Here is an 18237-nt window from a genome sequence, read left to right on the forward strand (position 1 = left end):
CCCGTGTAGTGTACTTGAAGGAATGCCATTAGTAAATCCACATTCCGTCAGCTCCAGTCGGAACACGTGATTATATATGTCTTTGAAGATACGGGTGTCCGTTAATTTTGAAGTCGCGGGGTCATATAATCAAGACCAGCCTCGACCTCCATCACAGTAAATTCAGTATGCCACAAAAATATCAGGTATATAAACTCTACCACTAAAAGTGGGGTGAGTGAAGAATATTGCAGTGAGCAAAAGAGTTCACCCAATATCAAAGATATACTTAGTGACATGTTTTTCAGACGTATCAAAATTATACCCAGTGGATTCGTCCTTGATGTCAATGTCATGACGTAGAGTTGACAACTCGGAAACCACCAACCACCACATAAGACAGCGACATGAAGGTCCCCAATAAGAAAGGGACCCGGAGGCCCTAGTCTTTTGATAAAGTATAAGACAGAGCCACGGAGGTCCCGCCTAGAGGAAGATGATGAAGAGGAAAAATAGAAGATAGATGGGAGGAAGAGGAAGTTTATATAGACAAAAAACCTTTAGTGAAGCTACGACAGTGAAGCTACGATAGTGAAGCTACAATAGGGAAGTTACGATAGTGAAGCCACCAAAAAGTGACAGCCAGTAAGCAAGCAAAGTCACCGAGCAGTAAGGGAAGTCATCAAAGAGTCACTATGGAAGTTAGCAAGCAGAGGCATCACGCAGCAGAATCTATCCTCACCGCTCAGCAGAATCTATCCGCAAGCGGTGAGGCTTATCAACCAATCAGAAAGGCGAAATAGCGCAAGTCACGGGATGCCAAGACGGATGCAAGAAACCACCAATAATAAGGAAGTAAGCCACGCATTGAAATGTACACTATTATGATGATTTGTACACTATTATGATGATTATGACTATATGATGATTAAGATGGTGCATCCAACTATTCCCGGGGCTGAGGAGTTTCACTATCAGATCTGGCCGGAGGACAAAACTGACTCCTGAGATGAAAGTTTCGGGCATCCTGAACCATCTACGCACTGGCGACATGTACGACGGTCTCGTCATTTCTCTACCATGGTATGACTTACAACTTAGTACAGCGACTGGTACCTGGAGGCTCCTGGAGTGTTTTACGAAAGAGACTTGACAAGTTCCGTGATTAGTGTCTCGCAGAATGTGAAGAGAGAAAATTTGCAACACTTTTGCAATCGAGTATACAACCTCCGAATTACCTATATCAAAGGTACTTGGGTTCCTCGATTGCATGTTCCCAAACAATGACACGACTCGTGCCCGAAAAAGGCGCATCACTTCATGGCATTACCTTGGTTAACAATGCAGCCGCTGGTGCTTGAACCGTTTTTGTGGTTTTTGTGAAGCTTCTTACAATTTCTTTGTGATATCACTTTCGACCCTTCACTGTGGAAGCAGCCCTGTGTCTCATTTTGTTGCAACTATGACTTTAATGAAATGGGCTGCATCAATAGCCGGTGCTATCTGAAAATGGATATCTACATCCGCGGGTATGGTGTTCTTTTATTCTTAGCAGATATGTAATTGGTCAATAGAGGTAGTAAGCCAATATCATTAGTGAGTATATAGTTAAGTAACCTGGCATTGAAAGTGCTCGACCTATGCCTACCCTTGCCCACTGAAATACAGATGGCGAAAAACTTAGATGTGCATTTCATTGACCTCAGGTTCGCCCCAACAACGGTACAGGTATCATTCCCGTTTCTGGTCCTCCCGAGTACTGCAGCAATCAGATCTAAATCTGCTTAGTATATTTCTCCCCAATTATGTCCGCGGGAAGAAATCCGATTTGAGGAGCACTATTGGCCTCCGCATATGATGTACGTGTCCAGAACCCTGCGGAAAGTAAAACCTTCACATGGGTACTTTCAGGAATATCGTTGCTCCTGTAGATCATTTGATTTCAGTAGGTAAAGTGACAGTAAGTGCGAGAGGTAGCTTACCGGCAATAATCATGCTGTTCGCCGACCCATAAGCTGATCTTTCCAAGTAGATGCATAAGCACCAGATAGACCGGTATAGGCCATGATCCATGGCAGTGGCCGACAGAAATAAGAGCAGCACCTAAGACAGACTCGGCGTACACAAAGGGAGAGTTAACATTTCTGACGAAATCTCTCGAAGGGCCCATTGTTCCCAAAATGAATATCAATGCACGCGTGTACACGAATCCATAGAGGGGCATCATGCTAGAATGGTAATGAACGGGATTTTGCGTGTAGTAGGCACGTATGACCAGTATGGGTCGCATTATTGATCCGGCCTGGTACGCTGGTCCTATTATTTAGATCAGCCATCCTGCCTCGAAGTTAGATTGCAGCACTACCCGCTCGCATCAACATACGTGTGTGAGGAGGGTAGCCGTTGGGGAGGTCTTGAACTAAAGCTAGGGATGTCACTGAATGCACACAGCATGCCGTAACCGCCGCTATCGAGCAATTAAAGTTCCCATAATAGAAGATCACTTCAAGTGCACCTGACAGGATATGCCACAGAAGCGCTAGCATATGTTAACTTTGAGATATCTCTCCGGATACTATTTGGCTTACCTTGATGGCGGGGCCGATATACTATTCCTTTATTTAGCGCATGGTAAAGAAGAAAAACTCCGTACAGGCCCAGGATGATCGGGTCATACTGATTTGTTTGAACGTGCTCACTCATTGTTGCGAACCATCTTAATAGAGATCGACAGATAGAGGTTGGCTTTTATATAGTGCGCGAGTAACGTGTATTTCTGTGTTGAAGGCCTAACGCCCAATATTGTTTGCCTTACTAAGTACGTTACCTGACAGTAGTAACTAGGTCACCTGCCACGGCGAGACAATGAAAGGCACGTGTTGATCGTTCGCTATAATCTCTCTCAGTTCAACCCGATAGAAGGCCTTGGCTCTCTGTATCAATGAACAGGTTTGTGCTACTTGACGAGATCGGACATCGATATTATGGCCCACGGTGGTCCTGGTGTCAACGTGTAATATGGGGTCCACTATATTTTAGAGGTATTGCCATGCAAGGCATGCCGATTGGTAGATAGTGTCAAGACCAGTCTGATTCACGGGACGACAGCTCTATTCCATAGCCAACGAAATGCGTTAGTTATAGTTCAACTGATATCAACATCAGCTGTATTGGATCTTCGCACACAACATTTCATTGGCCAGGCCATTAATTGAGCACTAGAGCCCGCCAAAAGGTCAGATCCACTGCACGTAGTTACACCACGGTAGGCTCGTCTGCAACTTTTCTTGATGAAAATGCTTAGCAGGAGATCTATGAACCCAATACTATCAATTGCAACACTTTTCATCTGCTTGTTATAACCCACGCCGCTGGAGATGCACCAGTCCAGCACCTGGCAGCTGACAATGTGCTTGCGTGTGGACGTGGACCTGGGCGTGATATTGGCTCCAGGAAAGATGCATGGAGGGTTGACATATGAACAGGTAGCTACATAGCCCCAAGAGACAAGACATCGTCCGTCTGAATCTATTTTGTGTTACTGTGGTTGAATTTACGTCAACCATGTCCAAGGCCGTCTTGTCTGCACCAGAGGAGCCAACTCGGTACCCAGACGCTCCTTCAACGTGGTATAATGCTCGAGGCCACATATTCATGTGCTTTGGCTGGCCTTCATCTGCTGGAGGACCACCTCCAGCATCGTACCATGACCTCGAGGAAAAGTCCCAGTTCGCGAACCAGACATTTATTGGGGGCTTACAAGTCTGTGTTATTGTCCAATACCTGGAAAGCCCAATCGGTTGGTGATTTTAGTCACAGGTAATGAGTCACACTACTGACTCTCGGAAATATAAAGGCGAATATGATGAGCTTCTATGGATTCCTGGAGCTTTTCAGAACCCTTGGACAGGAAAGCAGACATATCGAGCTACTCGAGCTTATGTTTCCATGGCAGCCTCTCTATATAATGGTTAGTGTCCACAACATCACCTTTCTCCTTGTGTGCAGCAGAGCATAGAACCAGGTTAGACGAGACATAGAGCTAATTTAGTTTAGGACGCAAGAATTGGAACGTTACAAGAATAGTGAGTGGATCATGTCAGTGCTTGGTTATACTTGCATTAAACACAACACTTCCCGAATAGTGCACGAAGTTCGAATTTACTCCATCGGTGGCAGGGCACCTTCCATACAGTCGCATATGAGTATTGCCATATGATGGGAAGGAACCATTCATGGAACTCGATTTTGAACCAATACTTTTCAAGTCCAGACCATTTCTACCTATCAATACCAAATACATCCCTATAGATTTTAGTTTCGACTTTCCTCCTCTCCCACAAAGTGAGGAAGAAGGGTTGGTCGGGACGTGCGAGTGGAAGCGAGTCCTTCTAGAAATATCTGGTAAGGCTGGAATGGTCAGGGTAAAAGGGACAACGGGCGACGGCATTAATTATCCGCGACTGAACAACGGGGGGTATTGGTTGTGGGTAAAGGACGCCAAAATTCGGATTGAAGGGGCTCAGGTACGATCGAAAGAGTGATCCAAGATAGAAGACATTCACTGTACTGTATCAACAAGCTTAGACCTCCATTTGCAGCTCACGGCAGAGAACCTGTCAGTCTTAAAAGACCGCTATTCTGTTTTTGAACGGAAGCCCAATCCACAATGTCGGGTTGCTCCAGACGTTGTTTCCTCAAGGCCTTCGCCGCAGTCGTAGAAGGGTGTCTGCAAAGATCACGTTTGTCCGATGAGAGACTTCGAGACGCCGAGGCTGAGTAGATACCATGATCCTTGGCTTTTACAGTACATGCTAGGCGACGTAGACTGACTCCAATTGACAGGGCATAGAGTACTGTCTTATCATTGACATCCATGGTCGCTCCAATTATATGCAACGAAGGACACAGCAACTGCAGCCACTATGCATGTTAGGCAACCACCTTGGTAACTACGACTTTCAGGTGTGGCCCACGATACTCTCGCAGAAAACAATGCTGTCACATACAGTCATGTATGAGGGTCATCGCTAATCAGCTTCATGAGATGTGACGGAACCATGTTGGTTTCCGAGGGGAGACTGAGTCAAGGTGACCACTTGCGAATCGTATCTATCTTCGAAGCTGTATTAGCTGTAAGCTGTTCTCTACGTCAAAATCCGTCATGATGCCTTAGTGTAGAGACAGCTAATATCAAACGGAAAGCGCCAACTATAGGCGCACTTTGTAACTGAAGTACTCAATTAGGTACCTCGTTACTTATATGCTGACAATGCTATCAGATTCCTCCGATTGATCATGTCCCATGTGCGGGCCTGCTTCAGAGTTTAACTCATACCTATCCTTAAAGCCAACTAACAGCCCTTGGATGACAAATCTTCCCAGTTTAGTTAGTTACTTCAGTCTCCTCTCCCTTCAGCCAGACTTTTAACCTCGTAAAGTCTCAGACTCAAGAAGCCAGAGAAACGTCCTCCCTCATAATCTAAGCTGCGCATCTGAGACCCAGTGGCTGCCACCAGCACAGCGGTAACCGCCAGTTTGTTTTATCCAGCGGTAGCCCATGACACAGACTCCCATTTCCCGCAATTTTGCCTGCGCTTGCTGCTCTCGGCGGCGATTTCGTTCCACCTGCTCTCTCTGTTTGCGGATTTTTTCCAGTTCCTCTTCCCGTGCCCTTCTTTCTAGCTCGCGTTGCAGGCGGGTTTGTTCATGGCGGGCCCTAGTCTCCTCATGGCCACTTCGCCGTGCTTCTTCCACTTCCCGAACCACAATGTCCTCGTCTTCCTTCGCTTTCCGAAGAGCCTTTGCCTGCTTCTCTTCGGCCGCTCTCAGGTCCAGATATTCCTTTTCTCGAGCTTCAGCAGCGGCCTTGTCCTGCTGGAGTTGGCTCCACACTTCATCCGTGACTTCAGTATCTCGCGGACCAGTATCTGTAGGTGGGAGGCCGGAGAGTGAACGATGTTTTGCATCCGATTTATTGCTCGTTGCCATTTCCGTATTCGAGGAGCTATGGCTATTGACTCGAACAGGCAAACTGAGAGATGTTGCCTCAGCTTTATCCTGCGACGGTAGATGGTGCGTGCGCTGACATTGTTCTCTCTTCAAGCGTTCGGTCACCATTTGATCCAAACATTGGAGTACAGCCGTTTCAGTAATAATAAGGCAATTCCGATCGCTACCTTGGAGAACCTTTCTGAAAATGTCCTTGGCAAGGATATCGATGTCACGTGCATTTGCCCAGCTGGCGGTTATGGAGAGTAGATTGAAATGTTGACTCAGATCTCTACGGAAATCGTCTCGTGGGTGCTCAAGAACACCAAGATCAAATTCCACATTCGACTTATCTTGCATATCCTTTTTGCGCTTCTGGAACAAAGATGTCAGGAGAGCGATGCAATCAGGAGCAGATAAGGAGTTGAACTGTAATGACTCTGGGAAGCGGCTAGTAAGTCCTGGATTAATCGCCATTAAGCGGTTGATGTCGGCATCGTAACCGGCGAGAATAATAATCAGTCTTTGCGCAAATTGGGGCTTTGTTATGCGGTCCACCATCTCGTCCATGGCCTGTTGCCCAAATTGTCCATCGGCAAGCCGATATGCCTCGTCAATGAACAGAACCTTACCAAGCGCACGTTCAAGGGCTTTTTGCGTCTTCGGACCAGTCTGCCCTACGTATTGTCCAACCAAATCTGTAGTTGAGACCTCAACGACATCTGCCGAAGCCAGCAATCCCATATCGTAGTATATTTGCCCCATTTTTCTTGCCGTACTGGTTTTCCCCGTACCTATTGGAGACCAATATCAGAATGCTCTTTTGAAAACTGCTTGACCCGATGAGATCCTTACCTGGAGGACCACGGAAAAGAAAGTTAAAAGGCACTTCCTTGCGAGGATCACATTCCAACTGTGTCATCTTCCTCACAATTTCCCTGTAACCTTCTAGCTTCGCAATAATCTCGTCACATCCTACCACACCCTGAAATAACCTTGCCACATTCTTGTCATCTCTCTCCCTACGGTCGAAGTCTTCGTCAAAATCTTCGGCATCCAAGGTAGAGTGCAGCGGACCTGCCACATGCCGCATACAAGAGATCCGTCTCTGATGCCGCATTTTTGCGGAGTTGAGCAGAATGTCGACCTCCCCTGCATTTCCGAAATTAGGCCGATTCCGTGCTCGTTCTAACATCTCCAAGGCTACCCTTCGACCACGTTCAGTGACATTGAACCCTTGCTCTTTCAACTTCATGGTAAGGATCTGGTCCAATTCCTCCTTGGTAAAGTCCTGAAATTCCAACGCCTGATCTAGCGGGAACCGTCGACTGAGGCCTGGATTGACGTTCTGAAACATCTGCTGCATCTGTTCCCGGTAACCCAAAAGCAGAACACATCGATCTTCGCCGGCCGTGCTCTGCACCTCCGCCACGATAGTGTCCACCACGGCACTCCGGTATTGGTCACTTTTCGCGCCAGTGCCGTCAGAAGTGCCCCCTGCAAAGAGGCCATAGGCTTCATCGATGACCAAAACTTTACCTAAAGTAGACGCAAGTATGCCTTTAGTGTTCTTCTCAGACTCGCCAATCACGCTGCCAACAAAATCGGAAGGATTCTTTACCACCACTAGCGAGCTTGTCAGAGATGGCAAATGCAGCCACTTATGACTTATTCACATACCTTCGCCGTTAGATAACATCCCAATATCGACCAATATTTGACCGTAAAGTTTCGCAACTGTTGTTTTACCAGTCCCAGGTGACCCCAGGAAGACCCTGTTCAGTGTAAACTCGACCGGGGGCAGTTCTTGCAATTCACGTTGGGAGTTGTACTGGATACTGTCCAGCAGTGACTGAACAGTCGTCTTCACTGACCCCAAACCAATCATGCTTTTCAGTTTTCGCCACGCAGACGAACTCTCCAGCGCCCGAGATGGCTCGGGCCCTATGAGATCCTCCTTCGTCAACAAAAAGTCATCTGATTGACCAACCCGGTTTAGCCTTTCCCATTTGAGTCTTTCGGACTGTCGCTCTGCAATTCTGGCCCTGATATTTTCAATCGCCCTTGCATTGGCAAACCCCTCGCGGCCACGGCCTCGTCCAACACGACGTGCGACGATGCGACTGTACAGTCCGCTCGGGCCATCCTCAACTTTCATTTGATTTTTATAGTGCTTCTTGATACTGTAATCAAAAATTTTTAATAATTCATCATCGTCATAGTCATTGAACTTGAGTTCATGAGGAAAGCGACTTGGCAACCCCGGATTATGGGAGAAAAATTTCTCCATCGGCTGCTGGTATCCGGCAAGTATGAACACAATCTTCCCTGTGAGATTCTCAACCTCTGCCAGGAGGAAATCTAGGACCTGTGTTCCTCCGAAGCTGCTTCCCTGCGCAAGTTGATATGCTTCGTCAATAAACAATGCGCCTCCACCGGTGTTCAGAATCTTTTCGAGGGTCTTCTGGCACCCTGAGACACCATCGTTTGCCAGCCTCGAACCGGTTGTCTCAATGAATGTATCGCCTGGGATAATTCCTACGGAGGCCAGGAAGCGAGCATAAAGTCGTGCCACTGTCGTCTTTCCTGTGCCGGGGTTTCCGAGCAAGACAGACCCGAACCTTTCGGTTTGGAGATCAACCCCCTGCCTAAAACACACATCGACCTTGGCCTTGAAAGTTAAAAATTTTTCCTTGATGGATTCAAGTCCGATCATTTCCATCAACGTGTCAATTTCCCGGCTTTGAGCACTGAGAAACGTTTTCTGGTACTCCCAATCATCCTTCGCAGCTGATGACGTCGTCGCAGACTTGTTCTGGCGACCTGTAACTCGACAGCTATTTTGAGGGACCCGTTCACCGGCGACTGAGTTGGTACTTGTGTCACTGATGCCTTTTGTTGCCACGGTGGTAGGAGCTGTCCGAATAGCTGGGTCCTCTCTCTTTGGGATGTTCTTGAGATGATGTACTTCATCCCAATGCTCACGAAGGACTCTCATCCGCTCGTCCTCTTCAGACTGATCCCGTTGCAGACGCCTCAAATACGCGATTTCATCCTGGGCTTCAGCAAGATGACGGGTGTATTCCCTTTGCCTTCTCTCTCTCTCTGCTTCAAGCTTGAGGTTCCGTTGCCGTTTGCGTTCTTTCGCCCGATCTTCCTCATTACAAAACCGACACGCCCCTTTGACCTGCGCGCAAGCCTGGGAACTGCAATGTCCACGCGAACAGGTCCATTCAACGATTCTGGTACAGTTCATCTTGGAATGGTCGACCAGCTGATGGCATCTTGACGGACATTCGTGGATCCCACACCCCAGCTTGACACCACTAAAATATGAAGTCAGCGTTAAAAGTAAGAATACCTTCAAATACCAAGTAATCATCACGGGGGAAGGTACCATGGTGCTGGGCAGCCGCCATCCGGACATTCACTTTCGAATTCATCCTTTGTTTTTAAAATAGCGGTCTTCTGGGGATGTTGTTCACACTTAACAGGTAATCCATCATAAAGGTGGCCGTTGGATTTCAGATGATCCATAAATGGCCTCCAGGTCTTTTCTCCCTTTCGACTTGAGACAAATGTCTTCGCGTTTCCCACAATTATTAAAACGTTTCGTGCCCGTGACAACAGGACAGTCAAACGTTGAGGAGCCGCCATAAACCCAATGTCACCGGTTTTATTACTTCGGGTTAGAGATGCGATGACAATCTCACATTCTTCACCTTGATAATTATCTATTGCCTTGATTAGAAAGCCAACCTCGAAAGTCTCGCCTGCATCCTACTTGCCTATCGTTGATAGCTTAATCCGCCGCTTTGAATGATTGGCCCCCGCTTGCGAGAGGAGGCCCGCCTTGACTAGGTCATATGAATCAAGGTCGTTCAGGACTGGGTCATTTTGTTTACTTAACATCTCTCGTAGCAGATGCAGCTGTCCCAGGTAAGGAGTCAAGACGACCAGCTTGTCGGTTCCATAACCCTGTTGGCCGAGGTACTTCACAACCTGTAATACAATCTCTGCTTCAAACGCATTCTTCTTGCTTTGCTTGGATCCTTCATCCCGTTTATCGGATAATTCCGCGAAACTGACTTCGGGGTGTTCATGCTGGAAGAAGATTACGCGATCCTGCAGTCCTCGCGGTCGGGGCCGGCTCAAAGTCTTTCGATCGTCTTCCAGGTTGGGATAGGTGAGACGTCGAACAAGCGTTGAGATTTCCGGACACATTCGGTGCTGTTTTAGTAAAGTTGTATGCGGATACCCGACATGGATCAGCCTTTCAAAAAGTGAAACGTTAAGATTGTACCCATCGCCTTTCTCGATACTCAATGCGTATTCGTTTATCTTGGGCCGGAGCTGCAGATGATCCCCGATCAACACCAACTGCCTTGTCTCTGGGGCCAATGCCGCAAGGACATGTGATTCGAGGATTTCGCCTGCTTCCTCAAGGAGGACGATTCCTGGAGAGACATTGCGAATGACCTTTGAATATTTAGCCGAGGCTGTAGTTGTGCAGCCGATAATGCGTTTGGATCGTAGAATATCCCTCGTCTTCTCGCCCAAAAGGCTCTCTAATCGACTGCAGCATTTGTTGAACTGCGCGGCATGGGTTTTCACAGTCGTGATCTGTTCGTCCAGTATTGCATGTTCCCAGACGCGGTGTTTCTCATTCCTCGCTTCCTTGCTCATTTCCCAAACACTGCGGCTGGCTTCAGGGAGGCGGTCCGCGAACACCCCGGCATCCATGCCTTTGACCCATCGCGCGTATAAATAATCTTTTCCAATTGCATGGCCTCCACTGCCAACTACCGTCATGCCATCTTCATCCTCTGGCGCCACAAGAGCATCGTATATTTCCGGTTCCTCAAATTCCAGATAGTCCATGACAATATGCGGAGTGATAACCATGTTTTGGTAGTCTGTAAATGCGGTATGCAGTGCCTCCTTATCTGCATACGCATCGCTTCTCTGTCTGTTTAGAATGTTCCATGATTCTGTTGACCTCTTATATGACGATCGCTGTTCAAACAAGCTGAGCGGCTGTGTCCGCGCTGTTGACTTTGAACCGATCCTAACGATGCCTGAAGGATCAATACCGACATCCAAAAGGTCCTCCAAAAACTGATCGAGAGCATGATTGGTGTAGCACATGACAAGAATCTTCTCCTTTGTATGGTCATGGAGGACTTTCGTCAGGAGGGCGCCGATGAATGATTTCCCAGTGCCTGTAAGCAACAGCATTATTCAATCTGGGTAGAACAAGAAGCCTTCGCGCCTACATACCTGGAGGACCTTGTATAAGGCTGACTCTCTTAGTCAACCCCGCAAGCAGTGACTCGAGCTGTGAGGTATCTAGTCTCACCGGCTTTGAGATTCCCAGAACGCTTTGCATATCGCCATTGCCATGCTCCTTAACTGCATTGACCACATTCAGAGAAACAATTTTTGATTCGTTCACGGACTGCCCTTCCTGTTGCAGGAATAATTCCTTCGTCAAGGGAAGGTCCACCGTCTCTTGAAGGCATTTCAAAATGGGCTCGTAGGCGAACATGGGTGTGTCCACAAGAACGAAATGTACGTCGCTGTATAGCTTGAGATATAATAGCGTTTTCTTAAAGGCTTCATCTCCAGCAATCCGGAGCATAACTATCGGTGGCTCAGCGACAAGAGCATCTTCATCTCTTTCTATGGTAGCGAAGGCCACGATTTCGGCTCCCCGGGTCAAGCACCCGAAGGCTTGGTGCTTCACAAAATTTCGGTTTTCCTTCACATACGATACGCGTTTCTCCTTTGAAAGTTGGCTGATGTTCTCGAGACCAGACTTACAGCTCACTCCCAGGCAGCATGTATGAAGTCGTATGTCATTGTCTCTGCCACAGGAGAGCCGAGCAACAGAAAGATGTCTTAGGCGGAACGTCAATTTTCGTCCCTTTTTCCTCCCGTTTGCAATCTGGACATCCTCCCGTAGTTCGGAAAGCATGTCCTCTCTCAAAAGCCGAAATTGATTATCAAGGAAAGCCGTTACCCGCTGGTGACCTTGGAGTTCCCCAATATCCTCGGCGCGACGAAAGAATGGTCTTCCCGTACAGCTAAACTCATCGGAGGTTGGAAGGATGGCAATCTTTCGGAAATCAAGAAAATCGTTATCATGACGGCCTCCCGCTGTGAACGCGGACGAGTCGATCGTGCCCCCAGAACACTTCATTTGCAGAAAATGGTTTAGCTTATGTCCGAGTCCACGCAGCTCGATAGAAGGAGAGCGAAGCAGTGACCCGTCGTTCACCATCGTCTGCGCGTCTGCAATAACATCCACTCCGCAGGAGCTCGGTAAAGAGAGTAATTCCGTCATCATCCATGTCAACGCGTAAATTGCATTGTCGTCCAGCGTTCGGGATGCGAACGCTTCCATCCAGGCATTCCAAAGGGTACGCGGCTCAAGGAAGATGAGGAGGATTCGCTCGAGAAATTGCCCGTTGCAGAGGTTTTTGATTCCCGGATCGCTCAAGTATTGTAATAACTTTGCCGTGTACTGGTTAATGAAGTCAGCCGTTGTGCTAAATCGCAGTCCCTTCTGAAGGGCAGTCAACGCGCTGGGGCTGGCCATGAGACGTTCAACAGCAACGGAATGGTCAATTTGGGCTAAAATTGCCTCCACAAATCTCTTGAAGTCATTCACATTCTGGACCGACTGCTTTCCTGCGATAACATCCTGAAGATACTTCTTCTGGCGATCCGACCGGGTTCTAACCGCAGACATGTTGTAATCCTTCTTGTGAGTGTGGGGGCTAAAGCTTTGAAAGTCGACTTATGACTGACTATCATATGGGACAGAGCTTTCCTTGCAAATTCAGGATATTCCAACCAGGCATGTGCATATATATGTTCTCTTTGGGGTGGGCGGGGTGAGACACCGCTAAAGCTGGCTGACCTTGCACGGACTTGGTACACGAATTGCAAGGTATATACCTGAGCACCCAAGTAAGGTCTTCCATGGAAGGGGCTGGCTTGGCAGCAGATGGCAAACTTGCATATTATGCCACGTCAACAAGGATGCCTATGCTGGTTCCCACGAAGGGTTCGCAAAGGGGTGTTACATGACTACGAAAACACGGGAGGGAGCAATGCCCTGTTTTTTAATTACCATCGAGTTTCCATCAGAATAGACACCTCGTGGCTGCAACTCGAGGCTCCTAGACTACCCTCGACGATATCTGAACGCATTTTGGCATCTTAAGGCCATCGGCTCATATTCTAACAATGTCCCCAGTTACTTCCCATGGACGCAATAGAGGCTGTGCAGGTGGTTATGGAAGGAACAGTACGCCATGGAGTCGAAAGCAAAGAGTACAGCAGGCTCCTCCTCCGCCACGTGGCGAGGTTCTTGCAACTATTTATCTAAATGACCTTCAAGCGGAGAAGCAGAATAAAACCTCCCAGATAACTGACAGCCAATTCCTGGCGTCGTACAACTGGCTCAGTGGAGGAGGGCCTCATATTCTCATACCTGGTAAGAAAGCACATCCTCAAAAGCTTCCCACAGGATATCCCCGCTAATCAGGCATGGCTGAATAGGTGAGCCTCCGAAGTGGGCTCCTCTCTCAAACTCAACTCAGCTCTCAGAGGATTCGGGGTTATACTTTCGAGATCAGAATGCCGCTCGCTATCCTAGCTACCCCATGGAGCCAATGGTTCAAGCCATTCTTGCAAGCAAACCTGGCTTCCTGCTTCAGGACATTGACATTGTCGCATGCGGAAGTACACTCGGGAATTTGTTACGTTTTGTGCGCGGCGAGGGCAAGCCCTTTCGAACCCTCATTGAAGTCATTGGGAGAACAGTCTTTTTCATGAGGAGAGAGAATGCCCATGACGAGGTAATCCCGAACGTATATGGGTACGGTCATACTTTCCCAGAGGCATATACCACGTGGGGTGCGAACGTGAAAGGATCTGAGTCTCACCAAAGAGTGATGACGTATGACTTTGCTGGTATGAGTTGCTTAGTCCGCTTTGAAGCAGACGGTTATCTACCTTCGGTGACACAGAACCACCACAGCAGTCGCAGCTCAGAAGGGGATCCAGCAGAGGCCGCAGAAGATCTTCTGTCTTCCTTCGACAATGTTGCTATTTCCAACTTACCTGCAAGTGGTCTGAAAAATCCAGAAACCCTCAAAATATCAGCGGGAGATGAATGCATCTCTCAGTCGGCCATTTTTGACCTGAAAACCCGCTCCTTTAGAAAGAAGGACGAGGACACACTCGGCCAAGAGTTACCTCGGCTGTGGATCGCACAGGTCCCGTATTTTATTCTTGCCCACCATAAAGCTGGGCTATTTGGTGATATCCAAGTTATCGACGCACGCGAGCGGGTCAGTCATTGGGAGGAAGATCAAAAAGCCACTCTGGCTAGGTTCGCCGACCTGCTGAAGAAGATAGTGTCTTTTGCGCGAAGCTTGGACTGTGGAAGATTTGAGATCACCCGCGAAGACGGTGCGACCGTCTTGGAACTAAGAACGCAGTGCGCAGGCGCTGGCCGGGTGCTACCCCTGCATGTGGCGAATAAATGGGACGAGGAAGTCGCAGGATTCGATGGAAGCTGCTCCGTCGACGGGTTTTGAGATGATGATTATATGGCATTCTGTCGGTTGAAGATTATCTATCGTGTTGACGGTAAAGGTGACAAGGAAAGCACAAATGGCAAGCTCATGTGGATACTGCAAACATTTCATAATGGGAAGGACAATCCCTTGCAGGGTTAGAAGTATTGGGATACCAATGCAATTCGATCAGCCGAAGCCCCGATTGGTTTGAAGTTATGTTAAACAGTTCAAATGATACATCGGTTACTAGGATACAGTGCATCCCTAAGTTCGTAGCATTCAAAGAAGCAACCCACAATATCCTCATTTTAACTGTACCGAACCAGACCGTTGTACGGTCATGCTCTGCACCGACAAAGTAGGCCATAGTATCGGAAACCGCAGTTTGGATAAATTGATATGGGTTGACGGACTTGGCAATGGATAGTTATAGTGAATTTAGTCTCCATCAACCCGAATTTTATCGCGAATTAGCTCCGAAGAGAAATTATGAATCGCATTTGCATTAAGGTCCAAGAAAGAACATGACGAAGTAGGAACCAATAATCCAGCAGAAAGTATGTCAAATGTAGAACATCGTGTTTCGCACATTTTGATGGATTTGAACGTCTGACGTCTCTAGCGTCCGTCCAGTGCCGCCTTCGAGCATACTGCCAGACGGGCTTGGTTCCGCACTTGCATCAAAGACTTCCTTGAGATAACAGCGGACACGCTCACAAACCAAATCAGCGTAGTACGCAGGCGGACAGATACTGACAGCTTTCGTCGCACGACCAAATACATAGCACATATTGTGGGTTAAGTGCTCAAGGAGGTCAGCTGCGTTCTCGAACAGTGGACGCGGTTTCTGTACAGAGAAAATCTCATCCCACACAATATAATAGTGAGCAGGTCGAGCAGTTCCCTGCAATGCAGAGTGAGCCTGAAGATAGAAATCCCAATCTCGCGCTTCAGTCACTCCACGGTCGACCACTGTGCCGTTCTGGGGATTGGATGACCGATCCGCCTGGTCTTCGTGAGTTGAGTAGAAACGAGTGTGGTGCCGTTTCCCAACGATTATGACCGAAAGGCGTGGGGGGCCATTCCGATACATTGGCTCACACGCGGATTTCAAAAGCGGGACTTCTTTCTCCACCACAAGATTGTACTGACCCTCAGAAACTCCGTCACGGTAGACAATCATATTCTCGGGAAGCTGCCCGTTCACAGCAACCCAATGCTTTAATCGGGACCGCAGCATTGTATCAAGGGCGGCGACCATTTCCTGGCGGGATGCCTGGATGCGGATCTCTGCTGGCCATTGACCAAGCCTTTTATCGAGAGAGGCAACCATGCCTGCCACGCTGGGTGCATGCTTTGCAGACCCCGGCGACGGATGGGTGACATCGATGCCGACGATCATCGTTTTGCCATCGGAGATGATTCCCAATTCATCAGTTCCCAACACCTGATTCACGCCACCGAGCTTCAGATTGATTTTCAAGCAGACATTGGCGAGGTACTGGTCATTTTTGTGGAAAAACTTTTCCTCGAGCACACAGACGTTGTGGACACCATTGTGCAAATCGCAAACTCGTTTGACTGAGCTGTATATATCTGTATCTTTGGCGGGAAGAATTGCCAAGACCAAGTCCAGTTTATGTTTACTTATCAATTCTGTGATAGCATCAGTTATGGCTTGATCAAGCTTGGCTGCTTGGTATTTTCCATCATAGTAGGCCCCTGTCACATCCAGTCTCCTTCCATCCATTGCAGGGCTCGCAATAACACCCATGTCGTTTAGTTTTGAGCTCAAAGCAGCTAAGCAGGGCTTTAGGTCGGCTGGCCTTTCGAAGTATACCCTTTCTCTGTCGGAGACAAGGTAAATAAATGCCCAGAATGACAATCGGCTAGATGTGAAGAACTTTGCGGACTTCATGTTCCAGCTAGCCGCGAGAGCGTCCACCTTCCTGCGGTCTCTATAAAGCACGGAAGGTGATTGTAAGACCCTCCCTGGGACGGTTATGAGGGTAGGGTCACTATCCAGCCCAAAGTATCGCTGTTGCGAGTGGTTAATAAGACCCAACAGTAAAGGAAAGGTAAACTGTACCAACGTCGTATTGAGTTGGGGTGTCAACCCCAGTGCACCAGCACCTTTTGTCGTAATGGATCGAGCATTCTGGGCGGGGTTGCGCACCGCAAATCGGATCATGTTCTGAGTTTGTCTTCTGTTCAGCTTGACTCCCGCGGCCTGGCCAGCTATAACAACGCAGACTTCGACCGGCAAATAGGACGGATCTTGACGTGTGCCAACATTAACTACTGGCACATTGGAATCAACATTGAGCCCGTATCCTGGGTGTGGCGTTAGGACTGGTCTGCTCCGAAACGGGGGATTCGGTAAAACACGTACTTTCCCGGAAGAAATCCTCGACTGTGGTGTACCTTCCGTATTCTTCTGGTCCGGACTTGGCGGGTTTTTTCCCTTTGGATTTTGCCTTACCAATGGTTTTTGGACCAACGCCTTCAAGCCAGAATTGCACTTCCGTGGGCCCAGCACCGTGTTTAGGAACAATTGGAGGGTGAGCTAGAGACTTTCCATCTGCCGGAGAAGCCAAGCCTGTGATCGTTTTGAACCGTGGGATATCTTGGCCTTGGCTATTAACCCGGCGGATATGGGTAACTCGAACTCTCAGCCTTTTCAAGAAAGCTTCCAGCCTGTAGACGCTTGGGGGACCTTCTCGTCGGTATGCAGCCATTACCGTTGATAGCTTTCCTTCCTGATAGCATGCAGCATATTTGACCTGACAATTTATAAGGAATCGTGAGGTAGCAGCGCGAACACTCACAAAAAAGCCCCTGAGAACCTCGAGACCAGCACCCAAATCAAACCGTTCGACAGAGCTCGGATCAATGTTGAAATGTTTGTTTGAACCCAGAGATATTGTTTCTTCGCTAGTTTTTGGATAATAGCCCGTCACAATGTTCAGGGTCTGCAGTACCTCGGGCTTGTAGTGAAACATCGCGCTCGCGTTCGTCGAAGAGAGATAATCAAGGCAAGCAGAAATACTTACTTTCCCAGTGAACGTCACTTTCACGCTGAAAATCCTTGCGTTCTGTCGGGAGTGATCATCGTACTCTTCCCTATAATTCACGTCATACACACGTTCATGCTGCTTCTGCAACAGATCCACCCTGGAGATAAGGATGGATTTATAGTCCGACGCAATGCTATTAAGCGTCTGCGCAAAGTGCGAGACCAGCAATAGACGGAAAATTTGTTTCAGCTTGCGCCCCTTGGGTTCTTGGGAGACTTCCACATTGTAGCGAAACAAGTCTTCTTTGGACTTAACCGATAATTGGAAATAATTCGCATAAAGAAGAACTTTGTTTCCTCGAGTTCCATACCCCGGTCGCGTGGGAAGACGACCTCTGTCTTCAGGCTGGGGAGAATTGGCCGCTAGTGCTTTCTGGATAGCATCTTCTTTCTGCTGAATCATTCGATCAAGTTCTGGGGCCTGGGCTTGCCTGGCGCATTACCCTCTATTAGCTCACAAAGGACACAATAGATTTATCTATCATCCCGTAACAACTGCACGGGTCCAGAAACGCTCACCGGAATATCTCTTTGCCCCGGCCTCGTTCTCCACCTCTATAACCTCTCCCACCCCTAGGGCCAGTGCCTCCACGACAG

General features: G+C 48.1%; 6 protein-coding genes across 6 annotated transcripts; 2 read left to right on the plus strand and 4 right to left on the minus strand.

Moving 5' to 3' along the window:
• Positions 1–84: 84 nt before the first annotated feature.
• Positions 85–457, minus strand: BO87DRAFT_380225 (uncharacterized protein). Its single transcript, XM_025624253.1, has one exon. The coding sequence runs from the start codon at positions 276–278 to the stop codon at positions 102–104; it is 177 nt and encodes a 58-aa protein (XP_025475404.1). The 5' UTR covers positions 279–457; the 3' UTR covers positions 85–101.
• A 1500-nt stretch (positions 458–1957) lies between these two features.
• Positions 1958–2682, minus strand: BO87DRAFT_400930 (uncharacterized protein; the record flags this gene model as incomplete). Its single annotated transcript, XM_025625561.1, has 3 exons — positions 1958–2295; positions 2363–2518; positions 2568–2682. The coding sequence occupies 3 exons, from the start codon at positions 2680–2682 to the stop codon at positions 1958–1960; spliced, it is 609 nt and encodes a 202-aa protein (XP_025475405.1).
• A 628-nt stretch (positions 2683–3310) lies between these two features.
• Positions 3311–4523, plus strand: BO87DRAFT_410177 (uncharacterized protein; the record flags this gene model as incomplete). The annotated part of the gene is made up of 5 exons (XM_025626304.1): positions 3311–3778; positions 3836–3949; positions 4036–4064; positions 4125–4151; positions 4206–4523. Exons 1-5 carry the CDS (start codon positions 3544–3546, stop codon positions 4521–4523), a joined length of 723 nt encoding a protein of 240 aa, XP_025475406.1. The 5' UTR covers positions 3311–3543.
• A 779-nt stretch (positions 4524–5302) lies between these two features.
• BO87DRAFT_410178 (P-loop containing nucleoside triphosphate hydrolase protein) lies at positions 5303–12772 on the minus strand. The gene is made up of 6 exons (XM_025626305.1): positions 11251–12772; positions 9759–11192; positions 9368–9704; positions 7651–9296; positions 6826–7596; positions 5303–6764 (listed from the first exon to the last, which is right to left on the minus strand). Exons 1-6 carry the CDS (start codon positions 12722–12724, stop codon positions 5455–5457), a joined length of 6972 nt encoding a protein of 2323 aa, XP_025475407.1. The 5' UTR covers positions 12725–12772; the 3' UTR covers positions 5303–5454.
• Positions 12773–13484: 712 nt separating this feature from the next.
• Positions 13485–14764, plus strand: BO87DRAFT_380229 (uncharacterized protein). The gene has a single exon (XM_025624254.1). It carries the CDS (start codon positions 13644–13646, stop codon positions 14580–14582), a length of 939 nt encoding a protein of 312 aa, XP_025475408.1. The 5' UTR covers positions 13485–13643; the 3' UTR covers positions 14583–14764.
• Positions 14765–15126: 362 nt separating this feature from the next.
• On the minus strand, positions 15127–18043 carry BO87DRAFT_430171 (putative RNA interference and gene silencing protein; the record flags this gene model as incomplete). The annotated part of the gene is made up of 3 exons (XM_025627533.1): positions 15127–16602; positions 16654–16898; positions 16957–18043. The coding sequence occupies 3 exons, from the start codon at positions 18041–18043 to the stop codon at positions 15127–15129; spliced, it is 2808 nt and encodes a 935-aa protein (XP_025475409.1).
• Positions 18044–18237: the final 194 nt, after the last annotated feature.

Source organism: Aspergillus neoniger (genome assembly GCF_003184625.1).
Source record: "Aspergillus neoniger CBS 115656 unplaced genomic scaffold BO87scaffold_42, whole genome shotgun sequence".
Lineage (NCBI taxonomy): Eukaryota > Fungi > Ascomycota > Eurotiomycetes > Eurotiales > Aspergillaceae > Aspergillus > Aspergillus neoniger.